Source organism: Neopsephotus bourkii, unplaced genomic scaffold (genome assembly GCF_033783945.1).
Source record: "Neopsephotus bourkii isolate Nb327-2 ecotype Australia unplaced genomic scaffold, CSIRO-AGI_Nbou_v1 NB_1248, whole genome shotgun sequence".
NCBI classification, from domain to species: domain Eukaryota; kingdom Metazoa; phylum Chordata; class Aves; order Psittaciformes; family Psittacidae; genus Neopsephotus; species Neopsephotus bourkii.
Window position 1 is genome coordinate 2,471,386 of NW_026901733.1, and position 22,205 is coordinate 2,493,590.

At 38.5% G+C, this 22,205-nt stretch overlaps 1 protein-coding gene across 1 annotated transcript in view; it reads left to right on the plus strand.

The window, feature by feature from the left end:
* ZNF407 (zinc finger protein 407) overlaps positions 1-22,205 on the plus strand; it is a 335,801-nt gene that overhangs the window by 9,393 nt on the left and 304,203 nt on the right. Inside the window, exon 2 of the mRNA XM_061364680.1 lies at positions 15,518-20,335. Coding sequence (XP_061220664.1) covers positions 15,553-20,335 — 4,783 coding nt within the window. The 5' untranslated portion in view covers positions 15,518-15,552. The remainder of the gene's footprint in view (positions 1-15,517; positions 20,336-22,205) is intronic.

Consider the following 22,205-nt stretch of genomic DNA (forward strand, 5'->3'; position numbering starts at 1 on the left):
ATCATAATTGCCAAGCATAAATAATTACATAATTTCACAGTTGCCAGTGAAGTCAGACCCTGATTAAGAAGTTGACAGCCTCAGAGAGTCCGTCTTCAACAGTGATGTCTGTATTTCCTAAATTTGTAGAGACTGCATTTAGGAAAACAAACTGAGCTTTAAACCCTTTACTTTAAGAACTCTTGTTGACAAAGGGAGAATATTCTTTTTCTTAAGAAAGTTTTCATATTTTAGATGCACACATATTTCAGCTTTCTGCTTTCAGATAGTGTAGATTTTGCTGATACCAGGTCTTCTCACTGTCTTGGTCCTCACTGTCTTTCAGTATGTTTGATATTCATATTTCTTTTTTATTCCTTCTTCCTTGCTGTGCTTTTTTTCTTCCTTTTCTTAAGCAAATAGATAATATGGTAATACGAACTCTAATAGGAAAAAGGCATTGTTTAACTCAGTTGGGGTACTACTAATCCAGTCACCAAATGTAACCGTAACACAGCATGCATTTTAATTATTAAATATAATGGAAACTTTGCATTTTAAATCTAGCACTATAAACCACTTGTTTGAAAATGCACAGTTCAGCACTATGATTTTAGCTTGTAGTGAATTACAGGGCAGTATTCTTTGATCAGTTATTACAAGTTGAAGATTAGTAGCATTCAGTGCTCATGTTAATTTTGAGAATACATATAGGAGTCACTGCAGGTCAATCTGAAGCTCAGTCATGTATATTTTTAATGATTTAGTGAACTGGCTCTATGAAGCAATGTAAAAACGTATAGATAACACAGTTATGCCAGTCATTCCAAATAGGGGTAATTTAAAGGCTCATTTTCAAGAGTAGTACTCCCCCACATTCCAGTACTTTCCAAATATGCTTTATTATTAAATGCCATGTTATTAATATTTTGCTTTTAAATATTTGTTTATTTAAATCTAAAAATGCTTCTAATGCCTTTTCAGTGTCCTTCTACTAAACCACAGCTGGCAGGTAAAACAAATAGTAAATGTTTGCTCATGATTTGTTCAACACATACTTTTGTAATGAATACTTTTTAACCATAAATTCTAATGAATATAGTGAATTCAAATAGAAACAATCTGCCTATGCACTTCTTCACATAAAAAATAAAAATACTCTTAGAATGAATGTGGATTTTACTGAATCATCATGAAAATTTACTAATACCTGCATGACACATGCATGCTTGAAACTCTGCTCTGTTTTCAGAAGTATGGGACATCATGTTATCAAGCAGTTCCAGTAGGTTTGGAGGAGGAGGCTTTGGTGCATTCCTCTAAATGAGGAGAGCAGCCGTGAGCATTTCTGGACTTCAGGTCTTTGCCAGCTTCTCTTGTACCCCTAAGAAACTGCAGGCAGTCTCCTGGTGTAGCTTGGTTGTTGCTTCTGCCAGCTTGACCAACTCACCAGCTGCATTTTGAGAACCAAAGCGGGTTTTACTTCCTTACTTCTTTCTATTTCTTTCAGACCATAATATGGGAAATCTGAAAATGAATGTGTATTTTGCTTTTTTGCTTTTTGTTATGCTTTAGAGGAGAGCTGAATGTAAGATATTGATAGTAGGAAATAGCCTGTCTTGTAGCCTACACCTTAAGGTCATAGGTTGCTTGTCTCTTGTTGCCTTATTTCATGCTTTGTTTTGGAATCTGTATTCTTACGTATGAATTGTTTTCCATGCTGTATTAAAAAGCCCGGTTTTATATCCTTTAATCCTCTTAGCTTCCATGAACATCTGATGGCTTTTGTCTACCTTTATCTTTCTGTTGCAGTTTTCATTGCAGTATATGTTGTCCAGTCTCCAGTTTCTGAATTCTCAAGTCTTAGGTCTTTTAACTGGGAGAAACCCCTTTTTACATGCTGTTTTTGTCTATTGCTTGTTTTAAAGATGTGCTTGTTTTGTTTGACACAGATGATTTTATTTTTATTTTCATTTGAATGCTTCTTGCTGTTTCTCATGCTCTTTCAGTTCGTCTAGTTCCCAGTTGTAGAGATGTCTCCAGGAGACAGCATTAGGATAGGGAGGTTTTCCTCCCATGTGCCAGCCTGAACCTGACCTAATTCAGCAGTAGCTGGAGGTCAGTACCTGGTACCCATCTGCAAAGGGCTGCAGTAGAGCCAGCTGACCATCTCCTGTCATTTCCTCAGGGTGGAAGATGGGTCTGAATTACAGTAGATGGCCCTTATTTACTGATTTAAATGGCTAAGCTATGAAGTTTTTAGTCTGATTGCTTTTGTCTTTCATCCTGTTTTGCCTTCCTCCTGGAGCTTTTTATATATATATATTTATATATATTTATATTTAGATGTATATATATTTAAATTTGTAAAAGGAAAAGTATACCAGCTCTAAGAATGAAGTGAGGTTTTACAGCTGAGTTATAAATTCCAAAACCTATGTGGTTTATAATGGAAATGCTTAGAGGGGAGAGGGGAGGGTGTGCTATAATACGTATGTAACCTTTTTTCCCTCTCTTTAGTGACTAGACCGTTTAAACTAAATTAAGTAAAGGATATAAATTCTGTTGTTTCAGTTTTTAATATTTCATGGCTGATTTTATAGATAAAAATTACATTTAACAATAAATATGAAGAAGAATTTATACAGCCTGTTCTAGTTTGATACGGAACAGCAAATCCCATTTCTCTGTAGCTGTAAAGAAAATTCATTATGATGTCTTTGATTGTAAGAGATGGCTTCATTGTGATTAGTTACACTGATAATAAAACAACCTTTTTACAAATGGCACAAGATACATGAGATCTCATGTGTCTGCCTTTTAATAGCATTGAATTTGTGCATTTGCTACCTTTATTCTGTAGTGCTTTTTCATTTATAATTGGGCACTTTTAAAATCTACAAGTTATTAAAAATAGTCTAATATATCTTAATTTTTCTTTTGAAGCATTCTGGAGAAGGGGTTGTTAATGCAGCTAAGCTTTCATAATTGTTGAGGTTTTGAAATAAAAAAACCCTAATTTTAATTACATAAGTGTTTTTTAATATCATTTTGTTCAGTTCTGAAAAACAAGTTCTGAGGATAAAATAGTGAAATCTGGATATCTGATGTTACTTTCTGAATCCTTTTTAAGCACTTAAAGAAATATCTTGACTTTCAAATGCCCTATTCCTGGTGACTTCAGTTTGTAGGTATTTAAGTAATTTAAAACACGGGTAGTTGGCATTAGGATATCTGGGTAAAAATCTGGCTGGATGGCTGGGCCCAAAGAGTGGTGGTGAATGCAGTTAAATCCAGTTGGTGAGCTGTGTTCCCCAGGGCTCAGTAATGGGGCCACTTCTGTTTAGTGTCTTTATCAGTAGTCTGGATGAGAAGGTTGCAGGTGACACCAAGTTGGGTGGGAGTGTTGTGCTTACTGATATGTAGGCTCTGCAGAGGGATCTGGACAGGCTGAATTAATGGGCTGTGGCAAATGGTGTGAGGTTCAACAAGGCTCGGTGCTGGGTCCTGCACCTGGGTCACAACAGCCCCATGCAATGCTACAAGCTTCAGGAAGAGCAACTGGAAAGCTGCTTGGAGGAAAAGGACCTGGGGCTGCTGATTGACAGCTGCTGAACATGAGCCAGCTTGTGCCCAGGCAGCCAAGAAGGCCAAAGACATCTTGGCCTGTATCAGAAATAGTGTGGCCAGGAGGACTGGAAAAGGGATTGTGTCCCTGTGCTCGGCACTGGTGAGGCTGCATCTCGAATCCTGTGTTCAGTTCTCGGCCACTCACTGCAAGAAAGACATTGAGGTGATGAATTGGGTCCAGACATGGGCAGCAAAGCTGGTAAAGGGTCTGGAGCACAGGTGTGATGAGGCATGGCTGAGAGAGCTGGGGTTTTTTAGTGTGGAGAAAAGGAGGCTCGGGGGACCTTATTGCTCTCTACAACTACCTGAAAGTGGAATGGAGAGAGGTGAGTGTTGATCTCTTCTCCCAGTAACAAGAGGGAATAGCCCCAAGTTGTACCAGGGGAAGTTTAGGTTGAGTATTAGGAAAAATCACTGAAAGTGTGATCAAAGCATTGCAGCAGGCTGCCCAGGGAAGTGGTTGAGTCACCGCCCCTGGAGGTATTTAAAAGATGTGGTGCTTAGGGACATGGTTTAGTGGTGGATGTGGCAGTGCTAGGTTAGCAGTTGGGCTTGATGATCTTGAACATGGTTTCCAACCTAAATGATTCTATGACTCGAGGAGGAGGATTTTATGAGGAATTCATAGGCATTAAAGAGGTATTTATTTCTTCTTATCCATTGTACATGCATCTAAGAATGCTTAGATTTCAGCATAGTAATATAGAATAAGTTTGACGAGAAAAGTGTAATGGTTGTAATATGAACCTTTGCATATTTATATTGCTGTGATTTGTGCAGTTACAGGGGTTTAACCAGTAAAATCTTCCATTACAGAAATAATACCAGACAATAGATGCTGGAAAAATGATGCATGTCCTACAAAATGATACTTTAAATTGTAAAAGAATTGCAGGGCCACTGTTAGAAGTGGATTCCTTTCCTGCTTCACTTAAAAAGCAAAATAATTTGGTGCTTTAAAATGAGGAAGGCTGCAGAGCTGACAAAACAGAAGTTGCATTTGATTATCAAATATTTATGGAATTTACTGGAAAGTGGAAATCTGTATGATGGTGCTTCAGAAAAATAGGATGTAATGCTTGAGTCTTCCGGAAAATACAGGATGGAACAGCACGCTTAATATTATGCTTTGGTGTAAAGGACACAAACATTTTTGCTTCTGTTAACTATAAGCTTTAATTGTAGACTGTTGTATCTTTTCCATAAATGATTACAGCTAGGAAGAGAAATCCTGTAGCATTTGTTAGAAGTAGTTTCCCAGGATGACTACCAGGAAAATAACTATTGATGACTGAAACACAGAACTGAATATTCTTTTTACCACTTGAGAGAAAACCCAGACTACTCCAGCACTCTTTGCTTCAGGAAGCACCCCGTTCGACTTGCAGTCTGCTTTCCTGCCCGCATTGCTCCATCAGAGGAATAAGCTGGGTCTGCCATTTGGGTTGAGAGCACAGCGCTGAAACCCTGCCCTGTGTGCTGGAAAAATCTGAGTTTGTGTTCTGGCTGCCTTCTGCAGTTATAAATCATCATGCAGGTCACCCATAAGGGTGAGCTTGTGGCCCTCACATCCTGGGGGTGTTTGGGCTAGGTGATAGCCCACTTAGTAATATGTCAATTTTTTTTTTTTTTTTTTTTTCCCAGGAAAGCATTGGAGCAGGTGTAATTTCTTACTCTAGCTTGGTCTCGGGGTACCTGCCCATGATTGCCACAGAGTATGTTTTCTGTGTTCATTAAAACCTATTGATCTCAGGAAAGTTTGTGGGATTGATTTTAACTCGGTGCTTTTCAGGGAATTAGTAGTATTTTTGGCAATAGCACTCTCCTAATGTGTTCCCAAGACAGCGTGATGTATCGAGGAAATATAGAGCTCACACACACAAGTTGCAGCTCTGACCCAGCTCCTGAGGTCGCCTCACCAGGGAAGTGCCACGTGGCTCTGTGTTGCGGCTCTGACCTCCTGCAATGGCAGGAGCTGTGACTGGAAAGGGTCTCGTGGCATGCTGCACTCCCTGCCCGGGAGGGATTTGGGGAGTAGGATGCAACACCTGGGGCCACCAAGCTGACCGGTCTGTGTCTTCCCAGCCTACAGAGGAGGAGGGTCATAAGCGATGGCCAGCTTCTCAGTGGCTCTGTGTGGCCTCCTGGCTTTGGGAGAAAGAGGGGGCTCCCCTCACCTTGGTCTCCATTGTTTATATTCTCAGGGAGCTGTTTGATAGTGTGGGTGCCAACCAGAGAGTCATGTCTGTGATAAACCCACAACTGAAGGAAATTCACTGTAGTCTTGTGTAGCTGTTACACGGTGTGCTTCAAAATGAGGATTTTGCACACTACATAGCCTCAGTAACGGAAAACTGGTAAGTAAAGTGCAGCTCTTCGGTATATCAGAATGAACCTTCGTAATTTTTGTAGGTATTAGGAAAGTGGTTCTCAGTGCAACTGTTCCTGATGTTGCACTACATACACCATTACTGCAGGAGAAATGGAAATTTTAATTGTCAGGTGAGTCCTTGTTTGGGAATGCACTTGAACATGTTTGCCTCACATGAGGCCTAGAAGGAATCCTGTTGACACCGTGCACATGCTTCGGCAAATTGCTAGTTGTGGAAGATAGATGAATTTCAGGGAGTGATTTAGATAGGCAGCAAATCTGTTGCATTGAAACCAATAGACATGGGGAGAAATGAATGCTATTGATAGGCAGTGGCATTTGAAACCTTAATACTGTTTGTTCCCAAAGTGTCAGTATTGTGAATGCTTTGGACAAGAGGGAGATGGGGATTTTGTAGATGAAGGTGGTGTCAACAAGGGGTTGTCCTTTCTCCCCACTTTCACCCCCGCTTTAATTATAGCTGGCTAGGACCTGTCCTGGGGAGATGTAGTTTCACTGTACAGGCAGTAGGCCAAGCTGGATGCTGCTGGGGCATCCCCTATTTCTTCTCTCCCGTGTGTATAGAGCCCTTTACCACAGCACTGCCTCCTCCCTCAGTCATCTCTGCTCCCCATCTGATGAGTAGGAGTGTGTTTTGATGGGTAGAAGCGGGAGCATGGTTGTCTTGCTGCCTCTCTTCTGTTCTCTGCTGGAGTGAAGGCACCTTTTGTAGCTACATGGCTTAGGTTCCCATCCATAGCTTGAGGTTGGGAAGGTGCACCATGTTGTGCCAAAAGAGTAGCTCTTGGCTGATACCACAGACACCACAGAAGTCATGGATAGTTTTGGTATCATCATATATTGCCAGTGCTTGGACTCACAATGCCACTGTCACACCTGTATGCTTCCCATTGCTGTCTTGTATTTTTTTCCATCTGTTGATATGGACAGTGATACAAATTAGAATAAAATTCAGTGGTAACCTGAACTGTTCAGAGCTCAGAAATATGTGATTTTAAAAGGTGTTTAGTGACTTCAGCTGAAGCATGGGTTTGTTCACCTCAAAGCAAATGTCAGTTGTTATGGATAAAGCAAGCTTTGCACAACTATACATGGCTTAAATCTTAGTGATAATCATCTGTTGGGGAAAAAATCTATCTGTGTGTTGTGCAGGACATGGCAGCCCTATTGTGATTGCTTGCATGAATTAAGGAGAAAATGTGTGACTTGACATGTAACTTTTCCCCTGCGTGTTAAGGGTTTACCCCCTCTGTAGCTGAGATCTGTGTACAGCTATTTAATACAAATTTCTAATGATATATATTAATTTCCTTTTTATTAGAGATCCAGTGATACAAAGAAGTGAAGGTTGAAGTGTGCTTGAAGATTAACATGTTGTGGCAATGATTTGGGGCAGCATCTATTGCATGAAGCCCTTCTGAGTTCACCCTGGTGTGAGGCATCCACCGGCTTCCACTGTGCTTGTCCCCTATCACTCTCTGCCTTATTTAAGCAACCAAGCTGGAAAACCAAAACTGAAACAAAAGGAAGTTTCATATGTCTTGTAGGATTAAGCTGAAATACATCCAGTGTATTCACTTCTATTTCATTGTTCAGAAAACCAGGTTTTGTCTTTAAATTTTTGAGTATATTTATGTGTCTATAACAGTAATAAAGTACTTTGATATATAGAAACATGTAAAGATGTATATTCTAATGAGTATATACTCTAATTGATAATAGTATCAGCTGTCATTTCTGTAGATATGCTTACCAAAAGAACATGTAACACTTCTGTTTGATCTGCTTTTTTTTCTCAGATGAAATGCAACTACTTCCTTGTGTGAAGTGGCCACCAGGTGTCATCAGAATGCTTTTATTTTTATTAACTTTTCTTTAGAAGCACTTGTATTCTTCTGTGGAAACTTTGTTAACCTACCACAGGAATAAACCAAAACTTCATGTTACCTGTTCAGCCAAAACCTGATGGAACTATTTAGCTGAGCTACTTGAATAGCAGCTGACAAGAGGAAAGCAGGGTGTACAACACTAAGAAGCCCGTGCATATATACAGATTGCTACGTGCATTCTTTGCCTTAGTAATTTAAAAGGTGGCAATAAATACAGTAAGCTAAACCATGTAGGCCTGATTTAACTCAGTAGAAAGTCATTAAAGAGGTAAAGGCAAGGCAATTAAAATGATCAGTCAGAAAATACTAGTGTTTAAAACATGCTAAATTTCCCTTTCTACTTTCTGGCATCTTCCCTCCTTAATGCTTTTTCTACAGTTTTGCTGTCCTGACTTCACACTGAATGTCTTTGTTGTTTTGTTTGTTTGTTCTAATGAAATGTTTATTTTATTTAGTATGACTTTTTGGCATACCTACATAATTGTGGATAAAATACATTCAAACTATTATCAGCCTACCTTTAATTTAAAATGGTGTTGGTTAGGTTCTTTTTCTATATTCAGTGAGCTGTGCCTCAGTGAATAGCTGGGTAATAAATATCTGAAAAATACCCAGTATCTTTTTGTTGTTGTAATGTAAAAACTGAGGAGAATGTTTCAATATATAAAGGAAGCCTTTTCCCCCCTCTTTCTGTCAAGTAAAACTTGCCTTTTTTTTTTTTTTTTTTCTCTGATTTGTACTTCCCTTCTTCATCTTGGTTCAAGTTATTCAGAAAATGTGTTCTTGGTTCTCAGCTGGCAGAGCACTGGCTATTTGTGTTGGCCTTTTCACCTGTGCTGGTGCTGCTACGTCCTCAAGCCTGCTTAAGCTGTTAGTAGACAAGCACATCTTCGGCTGTGGTGATGGAGGCCTCTTGTTGCTTTTCATATGCTAAAGTAATTTAAAACAAGGTGCCAGCAAAGCCATCTTTTTTTATCTTTTAGTTTTAATTTGGAGCAAAGGTTGGTGGAGATTTAGTAAATATTGTTTGGTATTAGACAATAGGATTTTGTTTAGGAAATTCATACTCCTTATATTTTAAAGGTTAACGGAGTCAGGGTCCGCTAGGACCAGGTTTCTTGGGTAAAATTTCCAAGAGCCAGTTTGCAAGTAACAGCACTTTCAACTTAGTTTTATCTTTTGCTGGCAGGAAAAAGGAAGACTTCCAACATTTTTGAATCAGGTGCCAGTGACAGTGCCTGTGTACTTCCTCTGATGAATTCCAGGGTACTGTAGGGTATGTGAGAGGGTATTACAGCTTGTGCCAGAACAGAGATTTGACCTGCATTTACTTTTTGCTTCTGTCTAGTTACTTTAACTATTGCACATACATCAATGTGGGAATTTCAAAGTCTTTAGTCTTTGAAAGACTGTAGCCTGTTTGGAAGTCTCCTGTGGGTATTCTGGTGCCCTAGGAATATGAGTGGCTTTACTTGAAGAACAGGCTCACGATGCAAAGCTTGAAGTTCCAACATCCTTGAGCTGCAAGGGAAAATAAATACATGTTTTTAGCAGATAGCATCGAATACTTCTCAAAATAAAGGTGATCTTTGCTCTATTTGAACAATAACCATACTGTCTTCTGTATTCCATTATTGAGGATACTATTTTCTTGGATTAGTCTCTCTGAAGGAAGTGGGGTAACTTTTTAAGGCCAGAAGACATACCTATGATTCGATTTAGGAAGGATGTTATGCCCTTGAAAATGAGATGTTTGCTTGACCCAAAGGTATGCTGAGATGAGTTGTTCGCATTCAGTTTTGTGCAGGCTATTTAAGGAACTCATTAAAATGATTTTGCTTCATTGTATCCATGATTTCATTGAAAGAATTAATTGTCTGAAAAAGGGGAATTTTTACTGGAAAAGAAAGAAACTCTGTTTCCCATGTGTCACATCCTTTATAAAAACTGAAGACTGGGTATTGAATGCTAGGAGACAATAATACTTTGAGAAGTGCTTTGGGAATTCTAATGCCAGGATTAGCATACAAAATAAAAACCAAAGTGGAATTTAGTACTTTTAAAGATACTTCCTTTGGCTCCTTCTGTACACATCCCTACTCCTTCTCTTAAAGAGAAGTCAACAAAACTTTATTGAGCATCAAGTTAAGGAACTTAACTTTAGTTCATCATTCATATGCATGTCATTTTGATCTTAATTTATGATTACTTCTTTCTAAATTTTATCTGAAGGTCTAGGGCAATGCAAGTCTTATACTGAAAGTCTTAACTACACTGTCTCCACCTTTTGGCATAGAGGAATTACATACTATTTTTTGGACCAGATGAAAAAATTGGAGAAAACACTCAAACCAAAATGTTCTGTATTTCCATAGAAGAAAACATCCTCTGTTTGCAAATGACTGCTGCTTTTGAGTAGAACTGTAGGAGATACCATATCAATATACAAAAAAGCTTTATAGGGAGAATAGAAAAATCAGTGTTACTTGGTCAGAAATGGTGGTGTCGGCTCAGGAAGTGGTATTTTTCTCATTTTTGTATTTGTTTTCTTCTTTATAGGTAGTGAGATTGTGCTGAATTTTGACCGTGGGATGTCTTTTAAACTGGATTAAACATTGAAAAAACCCTCCACGATTTGAAATCCCAATGCATGACAGAGAGGAATCTCTTAGCTATATTTGTTTCTGTGACACAGCCAAAGTATTGTGTATTATGCAGTTATAATTTAAAAATGTGTGTGTCTCCTCATTTATTCTGTAAAGATTTGGATATTTGGCCTATGGAGATGTAACATATGTAACAAACATTTTGCTTTTGAAGATCTTAAAATCATGTTTAACTTCCTTTGGATACTTGGAAAGCTGTTGAAGAGAAGTGTTATGTTAAACATGTAGATCCTATTTCCAGCAGAATTACAGAGTTTAGTATTTTCTGTTAAAAAATGTTGAAGCCACAGGAAGGTTCTTTCCAAAACTTGGGAACAGCAGTGTGCTACAAAGAACCTTAAAATGCATTAGGTAATGTATGACTGTCTCCAAGCAGAAGAATTTGTTAACCTGAAGCTAATGTGGCAAATTAATTTTTGGTCATATCCTTTAAGAATCTGTTCAGCTATACTTGATTTATATGAACATTAACAAAAGATTTATGTCACAAAAAGTCAACCCACTTTTGAGTTAGAACAGCTTCATTCTGAGCATCAACTATGATTTTAGGAGAGTGTCATTTGACAGAACCAGGTTTTTAAACTATGGAAATACTGAAGATTTGATGCTTTCGGCTTAGCTGGGCTTGATCCTGTGCTCTGGTATTTTGCTGTGTTGTACCTGGTGATACCACTGGTGCCTATATAAATCCTTTCTGGTTTATTTATGCAGTACATTAAGTGGTTTTGTGTCATTGCACTTTAGATATTTTTTTCTTGGAAAAATGTAATCAGAATCTTTTAAAGGCAAAGGCATAAGGAAGAGCATGACAACTTCCATCTTGCATTGGTTTTAGTCTTGTTGGTCCATGACTAAGGTAGTTCAAGAGCTGTTCTTCCCCACTTCTACTGCTGTGTGAGTTTGACAGCGTTACATTGATATCAAAAGGCTTAATTAGCCACACTAATAAGTAGGAGGTAGACATAAGAATGTGCTTAAGCTGCCATGGCTACTGAGGGTTACTTGTTACATCTACAATGTGGTTTTAGTTACCAGTTGATTTAATAAAATTCAAGATGCTGATTCTTTGCGCCGGGTGACGATCCTTGTGCCAGACTAAGATTTGATCTATGATTAATTTTGCAAAAAGAAACCCATTTAGCCTTATGTGTCCTGTGGTCACTGGTACTGCACACACTTGGTGTACTGCTGATGCCTTCTCTGATTCTTTGGTTCCTGTAATAGTACCAACTGTAGGCTAGCCCTTAATTAATGTAGTGGCTTTGATGAGAGCAGAGGTGAATTGGTTTATGTAGGCTAAGGATTAGGACCACCCACATTTGTGACCAGTTTGTTGCTTTGCCTTTGTCCTCCTGTCCTGTGGCAGCTTTCAGGAGAGAAGCTTACAGCAGGGGAAGCACTATAGGCTCCTTCTGCCTGGAGGAGGCTTATGGTATGCTGAATGCATTCTTCAAGTAGTGATAATCAGTTGTGCAATAAATCTGTGCAGGAAGCTGAGAAGAGATCTGCCCACAGCTCCCTTTGAGTGTGAGGCACTACTCTCCCATCAAGGAATCTGAGGTATATGTTACTGAAATTGTGTTAGAGACACAGCTGTGTTATCTGAACAAAGATCACAGTGGGGAGAAACAGAGACGTGGTTCAGCGCTGTGATCTAGATCTTGCCTGAGATGTGGAGAACTGGCCACAGCTCAGCAAATCACTGTCTGTAGTCCCAGCAAAAAGTTGTGACTCTAGCTGTTAGTGGCTGCCTCAGGAGATGTGCTCTTGTCCTAAAGGTAACGTTTAGAGAGAATGAAATCAAAGGTAATATAATTCCTTAGGTTAATTAACGCAGGGGTAAATTTGGGGAGACAATAGCAATTGCCTCATGGTTGTTTTCTTTCATAGAGAATTCTTTCTGGGTTATGGTATTATGCAGGTGCAAACTCCCATGTGGTGATATTTTGACAGTTTATGTGGAGGTGGGACAGAGGCAAATTTAACTCTGGGAAGCATAAAGGGGGAGATTGTTTTCATGAAAGCTCAGGTGTGAGATAGAGATGAAACTGGTAAAGGCGTATCATTAATTGTTGCTACACCTAACTTGTGCTGTGCAGCCAAGTAGCTATTGCCTTGATAATGCTTGTTATTAGTTGTGTGGATAGACATGTTGACTTCATTAGGAGTACTACCTGTAAATGAAGCAGAGTGCATTCCTTGTCTGCGTGCTATAAGTTTGTCATGAAATAAAGATGGAGGTAAGTGTCTGCATTTACTCTTGGCTTGGAGAGCTGGAGGAATTAAGCAAGAAGGCTGGGGCATAAGGGCTTTTGCATATTTGTGTTAGATATTTAACTATTTTAATTTCATGCTGAAATTATTGGCAAGACTTTTTCACAACCAGTTTGTAGCTGTGAATACAGAGTTTACAAGATAAATTTTTATTTTATTTTTTTATTTCTCGAAATGGTACAGTACAGCTGAGCTAAAGACAAGATTGGGTGTCAAAATTGGGATTGTGATCTGAAATTTTTGGTAGAACAAAGCAGGATGAACTTCTGTTGGCGGGTTAGTGAACAAATACGGAGAAGTAACGCTAAGCTTTCAGATACTGTATGCAAATAATCAGCCATCTCTTTTGAGGTGATGGGTGACTAGTGAAGATGAGCTGAATCTGTGCTGGTGTAGCAGAAAAGGCATGTTCTGAGACTGCTGATACCTGCCTGTGACAGCCTGGAAGCACCCACCTCCAGTGACCACTTTGTGTTTTGCTTGCAGTTTCTGTCAGAGGTTGATCTTGGTGTGACAGTACTTAAAGGTTTCAGTCAGATTATAGGATGGCTTTAAATGGGCATGAAGCATGTCAGAGGAAAGTATGGTGTGGAGCCACCACTCCTTTATTTATTAATATGTCTTAGATGTATCAATTTTTTGCTGATGGAGAAACCCTAATTACTTCAATAGAACCTTTGATAGTGGAAATTTCCAGTGGAGGTATTGATGCACTGCCATTCAGGCTCTCTGATAAATCACACGGTCTGAGAGGAGAGTATCCTTTAAAGAAGATGGAGAACTGGTTTGAGATTGCAAATTGTCTTGTAAAGGACAGAAAAAACTGCTGTTCTTCACCTTACTGTGCAAAGGAAGAGAGGTCTCAGTGGTGGGCTGGGAACCTGCCATGGAAGTCCAGCAAGGCAAAGGACCCACAGCTGCTGCATGCAAACAGCTAAGCATGGGTTTGTGGCATCCATCACTGAAGTAATTGCTTGGTACTTTCCAAGTTATATAAATAAAACCTTACTGCAGTTAAACAGCATAATTTTCATCTGACCTTTTTTTCTGTATCCCAAACAGTACTCGTAAACCTTTTCAGGGCAAGCTTGCACTTCAAAGGCTTCATCCTCCTCTGCTATTAATTGCTGTTAGTGTTTTTGAATGTACTGACAATATGCTGACTTAAACCAGCTGAGAATATAGACCTGATTGTTTTACTTCTGACTAATTGTGATAGTTTCTATCATGATTTAGTGAACAAATTTAAATAATAGTGTATAAGAATCAAAAAAACACCAATAAAAAGGCAATATTTGTATCCTTCAAAGGGCTTTTGTGATCTAGAGGTTGTTATTCTCTTGTTATAGCTAGCTTGGTATAAGTTTGGTCATCACTTTAGAGAGACCTACAGTTGAAAACCTGTTCTATGTAGGCAACAACTGTGCATTCAATTTCTTATAGGCCTTCCATAAATTATTATTAAGCAGAAAAGCCTTTTGGTTTTTTTTTGCTTCAATAGTTAATTAGTTCAACTGATTTGAGTATATTTTCCCAGTTTAATACTTTATTACTTTGTCCTCAGAAATAAGCAATTTTTTTTTTAGCATGTACTTGAATAGTTTTTTTGTACCCTGTATTATCTGTATCAACATTGCAATTACTTAATCTTGTCAGAAAGTACTTACAGCTGTGGTCATGGCCTCATTCAATGGGTAACTGAACAAAAAACTGGATACTTGGATCTGCAGCAAATTGAGTTTTAAATCATAGTGTAAAGCATGTAGATAAACATTTAGTATTTAATCATCTGTTAAAATGAAATGCATTTCCAATTCTCCATCACTTCCTATCAAAATGAAAAGGTAATAAATGTCAGGATTTGATCCCCATCCCTCTTATAATCTGTGTGGTAGCATCAGTTTTCTAGTGTTGACATCTTTTTGGGAGCAGGAAGGTCACACTGGGCAGTTGAGCAAAAGCTTTGGGTAACTGGATTTGGATGGTTAGAGTTTGTGCTCAAAGGTGCTGCCCTTCTCTACACTGCTGTTTCATGACTTCCCTCCCACCCCCTCATCTCCCACTTCCAAATGGGAAATGAATTTTTAAAGAGGATATTTTAGGAATGATGGTAACTAAACTTGCAGTATATTCTTTTAGAATGTGGCTTTATTTGTGTTTTCACTAGCAGGTAATCTAAGCAGGGGAAGGAAAGAAAGCTTCATACTTACAATGTTTAAAATTTATGTTGGCTTTGTTTTGCTTGTTGTTGCAGTCATGGCCGTTTCCTCCTTGGAGTTTTTAAATTTGGGAAACTGGATTTTTATTCCAGGAAGAGTTGCACATACCATGACTAGTTCCCTGAAAGCTGTTAGTGTTTCATGTCCTAAATATGCTTCCAGAAACAAAGGTTAGGCTTGTCTGCCCAGATTTAAGCATGTAGCAAATTACTTAATTACACAAAAACTATTGAAGGTGGTGCTCACGCACACAGCGCTCACCACAGTGAGAGCTCTGTAAACAAGTGCCTAGAAGGTGGTTTGATTTTTAGATGTCGTAAGTTTAGACACGATGCTGAAAATGTAGCCTTGTGTCTTTCATTGTGTTTGTCTTCCATTTGCTATATTGCTTTTTTTTCACTTGATTCTTTTACCTTTTGGTTGTGCACGAATACTAATAACAACTCTTTTTTTTTTTTTTTTTTACAGGTACTAAGCCAAATGATCTACAATTTATAATATCAATGTTAAGAATGGATGGGGAGGAAAATAAGAGAGATGTTGTTGATGAGAGTTTACAAACTCAGTTGACAGAAGAATCCCAGAGAAGTACATCAGGAGAAAATGCTGGATGTGAGTCTTCGTCTCAGCAGAAAACAAAGCTTGTATCAGATGAAGTGTTCAGGGACCTTGACAAGAAAAGAAAAGAGAATGGCACAAACAAAAGGGCACTGTCAGGATCACCAAACCTGGATGCTGTTGTAGCAGACAAACATAAAAATGTCTCCAGAAAAAGAAAGCAGAGTTCTTCAGAAGACATGGAAGATAGTGAAAGAAAATTGCACAAAGTTGTAGCTGAGGAAGTGGGTAGTATTGTATCTGGAGCTGTAAAGAGGGAAGGAGTCACCAGTTGTCGTGGTGATGAAATACTTAATTCAAATTTCCTGTGCCTACACTGTGATTTCAAATGTGCTGATGGGGCCATATTGAAAATCCACCAGGAAAATAAACATTCACAAGAGGAGCCAGCTGCTGTTCATGATAACTTGTGTTCTTCAGAAGAAGTCAGTATTGGTTATACAGTTGGACACATAGACGGAGATTTTAAAGGCAGAATGAGTGATCAGTGTTTACCTTCCTGCTCTGATAAGGAAAACAATAAACGAGAAATTTCCTCTAAACTATCCAAAGAGCAAACATACCCTCACTGTAGTTGCAAAGCTGAATGTAGTTCAACGTTACATATGCATGTCCAGCAAGATCATGAGAAATCCAAGATGTTTTGTTGTGAACTTTGTGGTTTTCAGAGTGCTGAGGAAAATCTCCTAAATTCTCATTTCCTCGGCAAGACTCACCTTCGGCGCCAAAATCTTGCTGCACGGGGAGGATTTGTACAATTATTGACAAAAAAATACTCCAAAAAACAACGATCTACTGCAACCAAAGAAAGGAATGTCAGAGCAAAACCTGGGACCAGTAAATTAAGGGCAAGGGCTGCTGATGCAAAAGAATTAAGTGTTTGCAGTGCAGTGGAAGGCTCAAAAGTAAGCTTGTCTAAACAAAATGATGGCACTGAATTGATTGAAATGATACCATCTTCAGATGTTTCCACTGAAAAAGCAGATACGATGACACAAGAAACATTTCTTTCTTCTGCTGTAGAAGAAAATGAAGTCTGTACTGAAAAAATAGAAATACCAGGACCCTCAGAAAGTATCTTGCAGAAAACAGAATTGCCTCCAACTACCAAAAAAACAGTTAGCAGTTTAAACTTGACAAGGAGATTTGAGAGACCAGAATGCAGAAGAAATGTTGTCTTGTTAAGGTCTTCATTTGGACAGAGTAGGTCTTTTAAATTCAAGAGGCAGGTTAAAAGAAGGTACAGCTTGTTAGGAAATTGTAAGAGAGGTAAGTCGGAAACTCAGAGACTACACATGAAGCGTATCTCCAGCACTGAGTTTAAATCTGGTGATTCAAGCTGTATGTCACAAACAGAATTAGAAACAGATGCTAGAGGTAAAGGTAATAATACTTCAGAAATTCAAGATCTTACTGAAGATAAGCCAAATACCCTTTCTTCCAGCACTACACATACTAAAGATTGTGATGTTAACCTTGCAGCTGATCACAGTGTTCTTCATACTTGCACTGATTGTGGTCATGTTTTTCAGAACAGAAAAAGTTTGGAAGTTCATGTTGAAAAGCTTCATATGAAAAGGATCCAGTTTCATTGTCAGATGTATAGTTATTCCTCTGGAGACAGGGAAGACATGAAACAACACTCTCATGACAATAAACACCAGATGGGTGGTTGTAGCTTTAATTGTCAGCTCTGTTCATTTACCAGCTTGAATGTGGTCAGCCTTCAAAGCCACATGAGTGAAGCACATAATATGTCTCATAGTTGTCCAACTTGCATTCGTTTTTTTCAAATGGAAGAAGAGCTGATAAAACATCAAAAAAATGAGAAACACGATGGTTCAGTCTTTCAGCAAGCCACTCCTCTGGGTAACAGTGATCAGACCTTGCAAGTGCCAGCGTATGCTGACTTGTTATCAAACAATAGCCAAAATCTTGCAAAGGAAACGGAAGTATCAATGAAAGCAAAACCTCCAGACCCTTCCTTCATAAACCATAAAAATGAACTAAAGCATTCTGTTCTGAATAAAACCCAATTTCAATGCAAAAAGTGTTTTTATAAGACAAGATCTTCCACAGTTCTTACAAGGCACATAAAACTCCGACATGCACAGGAGTATCACTTCCTTTGCAAAGCATGTAATCTCTACTCACTGAGTAGGGAAGGAATGGAGAAGCATATCAAAAGAAGCAAGCACCTTGAAAATGCCAGGAAAAACAACATTGGACTACGTTTTGAAGAATGTATTGAAAAGGTTTGTGTTGGCATTGGTGGTATTAAAAGAGTAGTGGATCCTTCCATTTCTGGGATCGGGAATACAGAGTTAGATAAAGAAATTATACATGTTTCGTCCTCTTCTGTGGAAAATGTATCAAGAAATAAGGAAATCATTCCGCTTGATCAAAGGATTGCTGAAAATGAATTGGTTTTAGCTAATGCACCCAAAAGAGGGAAACCCAAAGGCACGGTTTCTAGGACGTGTAGCCATTGTGGTCTTTTGGCCTCCAGTGTTACAAATTTGACTGTTCACATCAGACGTAAACATAGTCATCAGTACAGCTATTTGTGTAAGGTTTGCAATTATTACACTGTAACCAAAGGAGACATGGAACGCCATTGTGCAACCAAAAAACACAAAAGTCGTGTTGAAATAGAAGGACTTGGAAAACAGAACTCAGACATCATCATTAGCCCTAAAGGAGGTAATTTTGAATCCATGAGCAAGAAGGGTAACAGCCCAATGACTGCCTTCTGTGAACATGTTGAGGATGGTAACCAGTCATCAGATTTGGAAAATTCTGTCTTAGACAATCAGGAAGTTAAGCAAGAAGATGCTGAGCTAAAAGCTGTAAATGCCAGTAGGCTGCCAGATTTGGAGCATACTAGCAATCCATTAAATATAAATCAACATGTGTTTCTGGAACCAGCGAGGGTTACACAAGATGGTGACCCATGCCTCCAGAAAAGAGCTTTGGGTGCAGGTGACAATAAGTGTGTCCACTGCAGCTTCATTGCTCATTCTTCTTCTTCTTTAGAGCTGCATGTGAAGCGAAAACATACGAAACAGTTTGAATACTACTGCATGGCTTGTGACTACTATGCTGTTACTCGTAGAGAGATGATTAGGCATGCAGCAACAGAGAAACATAAAATTAGAAGAGAATCTTATGTTTATTCTTCTGGGGAAGAAGCAAACACAGCAAATACCACTAAAGAAGGCACTGCTTTGTCTCGGGAGGAGCACCATCACAGTGCAGGAGAATCAAAAACTGTTTTAGGTGAAACAAAATGTGCCAGTGATGCAGCAGAAGGTGATCACATGAGTAAAAGCTTAACTGAGTGTACCGTCTTAGATGAATATGCATCTTCAGGAATGCCTAAAGGAGGCGATTCCAAAGATACAGTAGAAGGTGAACTTGAAGAGAAGTCTAAAAATGGAGGAGAAAAACATTTTTGTGAAGGTTTCCAGCAAACTCCTCAGAAAGGTAAAGTTGTTAAAGTTGACAAGGAAGTATCAGTTAAAGAAACAGGTACTAGTGAGTTGCAGCAAAGTAGGCATGGTCAGGAGCTGCTCAACTCAGATGATGATTGCACTGCAGAAAATCAAAATAGATCAAGCAGCACAAACTTGAATTCAGGAAAAGGTGAGGAAAGCTTGGAAGCATATAAAGAAAATCCTGAAGTAGAATGTAGAAACACAGACATTCTGAAAAAAATGCCACTGAAAAAAAATAGCCCACTTATGCTAACTCTTCCAGAAACAAGTAGTGCAGTAGAGCAATCAAATTTTGCTGGAAACGTTGGAGAAATGGTACAAAATATACATAGTTTAGAGGGTGACAGAAGTTTCAAAGAGGATCCTACTGGGGAGGAGGAAGAAGCCCTTATGGAAGCACAACATGAGGCAGAAGTAACTATAAATAACAATGCTTGGGAGGCAGATGGCTCAACAGCTGAGGGCATGCAAGAAAGTAATAATGAGGCTTTAGGAACTGTTATCAGTGCTGATGATAAAGGAAAGACAGTGCAAAATTTTGGCAAGTTTGATTCTTCTATAGTGAGGTTAAAAAGCCATCAAGATGGGGAGGTCACTGACCATTCTGCTGAAGGACAGATGTCAAGTGGAGTGAAGGCTAGAGAGCTCACAGTGAAAGCAGACCCTTCACCAAGTGGTGGGAAAAAGAAGTCAGAAGGAATTTCCCTTGGGGAATTGACACGTATTCGCTGTGATGACTGTGGTTTTCTAGCAGATGGTTTGAGCGGACTAAATGTTCACATAGCCATGAAACATCCTTCAAAAGAGAAACATTTTCATTGTTTACTGTGTGGAAAATCATTTTACACAGAGAGCAACCTTCACCAGCACTTGGCCAGTGCCGGGCACATGCGGAATGAGCAGGCAAGCGTGGAGGAGCTGCCTGAAGGAGGCGCTACCTTTAAGTGCGTGAAGTGCACGGAGCCCTTTGATTCGGAGCAGAGCTTGTTTCTGCACATCAAAGAGCAACATGAAGAATTGTTGCGGGAAGTGAATAAGTACATTGTGGAAGACACTGAGCAAATAAACAGGGAGAGGGAAGAGAACCAAGGCAATATCTGCAAGTACTGTGGGAAGATGTGTAGAAGTAGCAATTCCATGGCCTTCCTAGCTCACATCCGTACCCATACAGGTATGGGAATGCTCTCTTTGCAAGTGGTCCCTTTCAAGCAGAGTGAATTATACCACTGGTCTTTTTTTCTGTTTGTTAATCTCTTTAACATTTCTTATGAACTGGCATGCATATCACTTAATGATCCCCCAATGAAATTCAAAATTGCCAAAATGGGTATGAAAAACAATTATCAGAGGTCAGAAAATGTAAGAATTTTGTTAAGTGCAGTCACCCTTCTGCTTTTTGTTTCATATAGAGAGATTTTTTTCCTTTAATCTAAATTGTAACCATTAACTGGTTCTTAAATGTATATAATGAAGCAGTGGTGGTTTGAGAGAATAATTAGCTGCTCTTTCTAACTTCCTCTTCTTTGCAGTTGTTTAATACCCAAACTGTTTATTTCATTTCAATTCAGTGACACTTTCAGCATTACATAATGCTTCAGGATAGACATCTGATATTACATCATTCCTAAATAAATACCAGTAAGAAGCAGCAAGAGGGTTTTTTTTTTTTTTTTAAGAAATTAGTTATGGGTATTGGAATTGGTCAGCCTTTTTGGAAGGTAGTGTGTAATGCTGATGTGGTGCACAGGGATATAGCATCTGATTTAGTTTCTGTGCTGATCACACTTTCAATTCATTTTTATGTTTAATTTTAAGTGGAAAATTTAAAAACATTTTTGTAGAAAAATGCATAAGCTGCAGTTCTAAATTTATGTAAAAATTCACTGCGATGTTTCTATAAACCTGCCATACATTCTTTATTTTAAATAGACAGCTTTTCTAAATCACTGAGCTCTGCTTAGACAAGTGGTGTCTCTGTGGTTGAATTTATGAGTGGATTTGAATAATAAATTCACATTTCAATGAACATATTTTCATTAAAACTCTAAGGTTTATTTTACTGTACTTTTAAATAATGGCTTATTATGGAAGCTATAGTTTAAATTCATGCAGTATTTGAAACTTAGTGCATGGTTACAAGGAAGAGAACAAAAAGGTAAGAAAAAAGAAACATAAAAGAATGGTGATTCCTGGCATAATCCTAAAATAGTTTTGTGAGGGTTTTTTTTTATGAAAAGGCAAGGGCGTGACTGGACAACAAAGCTTAAAATTAATCTTGGGGAACACAGATATTGTATTTCAAACCTTTAAAGTATTTTTCTATAACTTGAGTATTCGTGTATACCAGTAACTCACATACTTAATACTTCCAGCAGTACTTCTGTCCTGTCAATAATGTAGTTATCTGTATTGCTTCAGCTAATATCCCAACTTTGGATGCAGTGTTAAGTCTTTAGAGGGATGCTTGTGTTCACATGGTCAGAACAGCTGTATAAGCCCTTAATATGCCCTCTTACGGCAGATAAAACTGAATAAAACTAAGGGGGAGGATGCTAATGGAGCTCTCTTTAGAATTCTTTATGCAACTGTCTGGTCAAGACATGTTGCTTATAATTGATGTGTCCATTACTTGAATTCTCTTGTAATTATAGTCAATAAGTCTTGTAAATGTGTTAAAGCTCACTAAAAGCATACAAATTCAAGAACAGAGTAAGGCTAATAATTTAAAATAATCAATGTAGGCATTTCAGCACTTAATTTCCCTTGTGTGTTGATAGCTGATCATTCTTAATCCATTAAGATTTATTTAGTCGTTTACAATGCAAAATAGGTTTGCACTGGTCACTTGTGCCATTTGAAAATGTCCACCAGGTTAAGTGCAGAATGTAGTCCATTAGTCTTCCTTGACTATATGTATTAATTGCATTTAAAATCAAGTTAATGTGGATGTGAAAGTGAGGTAACTATCAATATATGACAAAGCAACCCTACTTACATAAGTTACATCATTGATTGTAACATTTAGTAAAAGTTAGTGTACT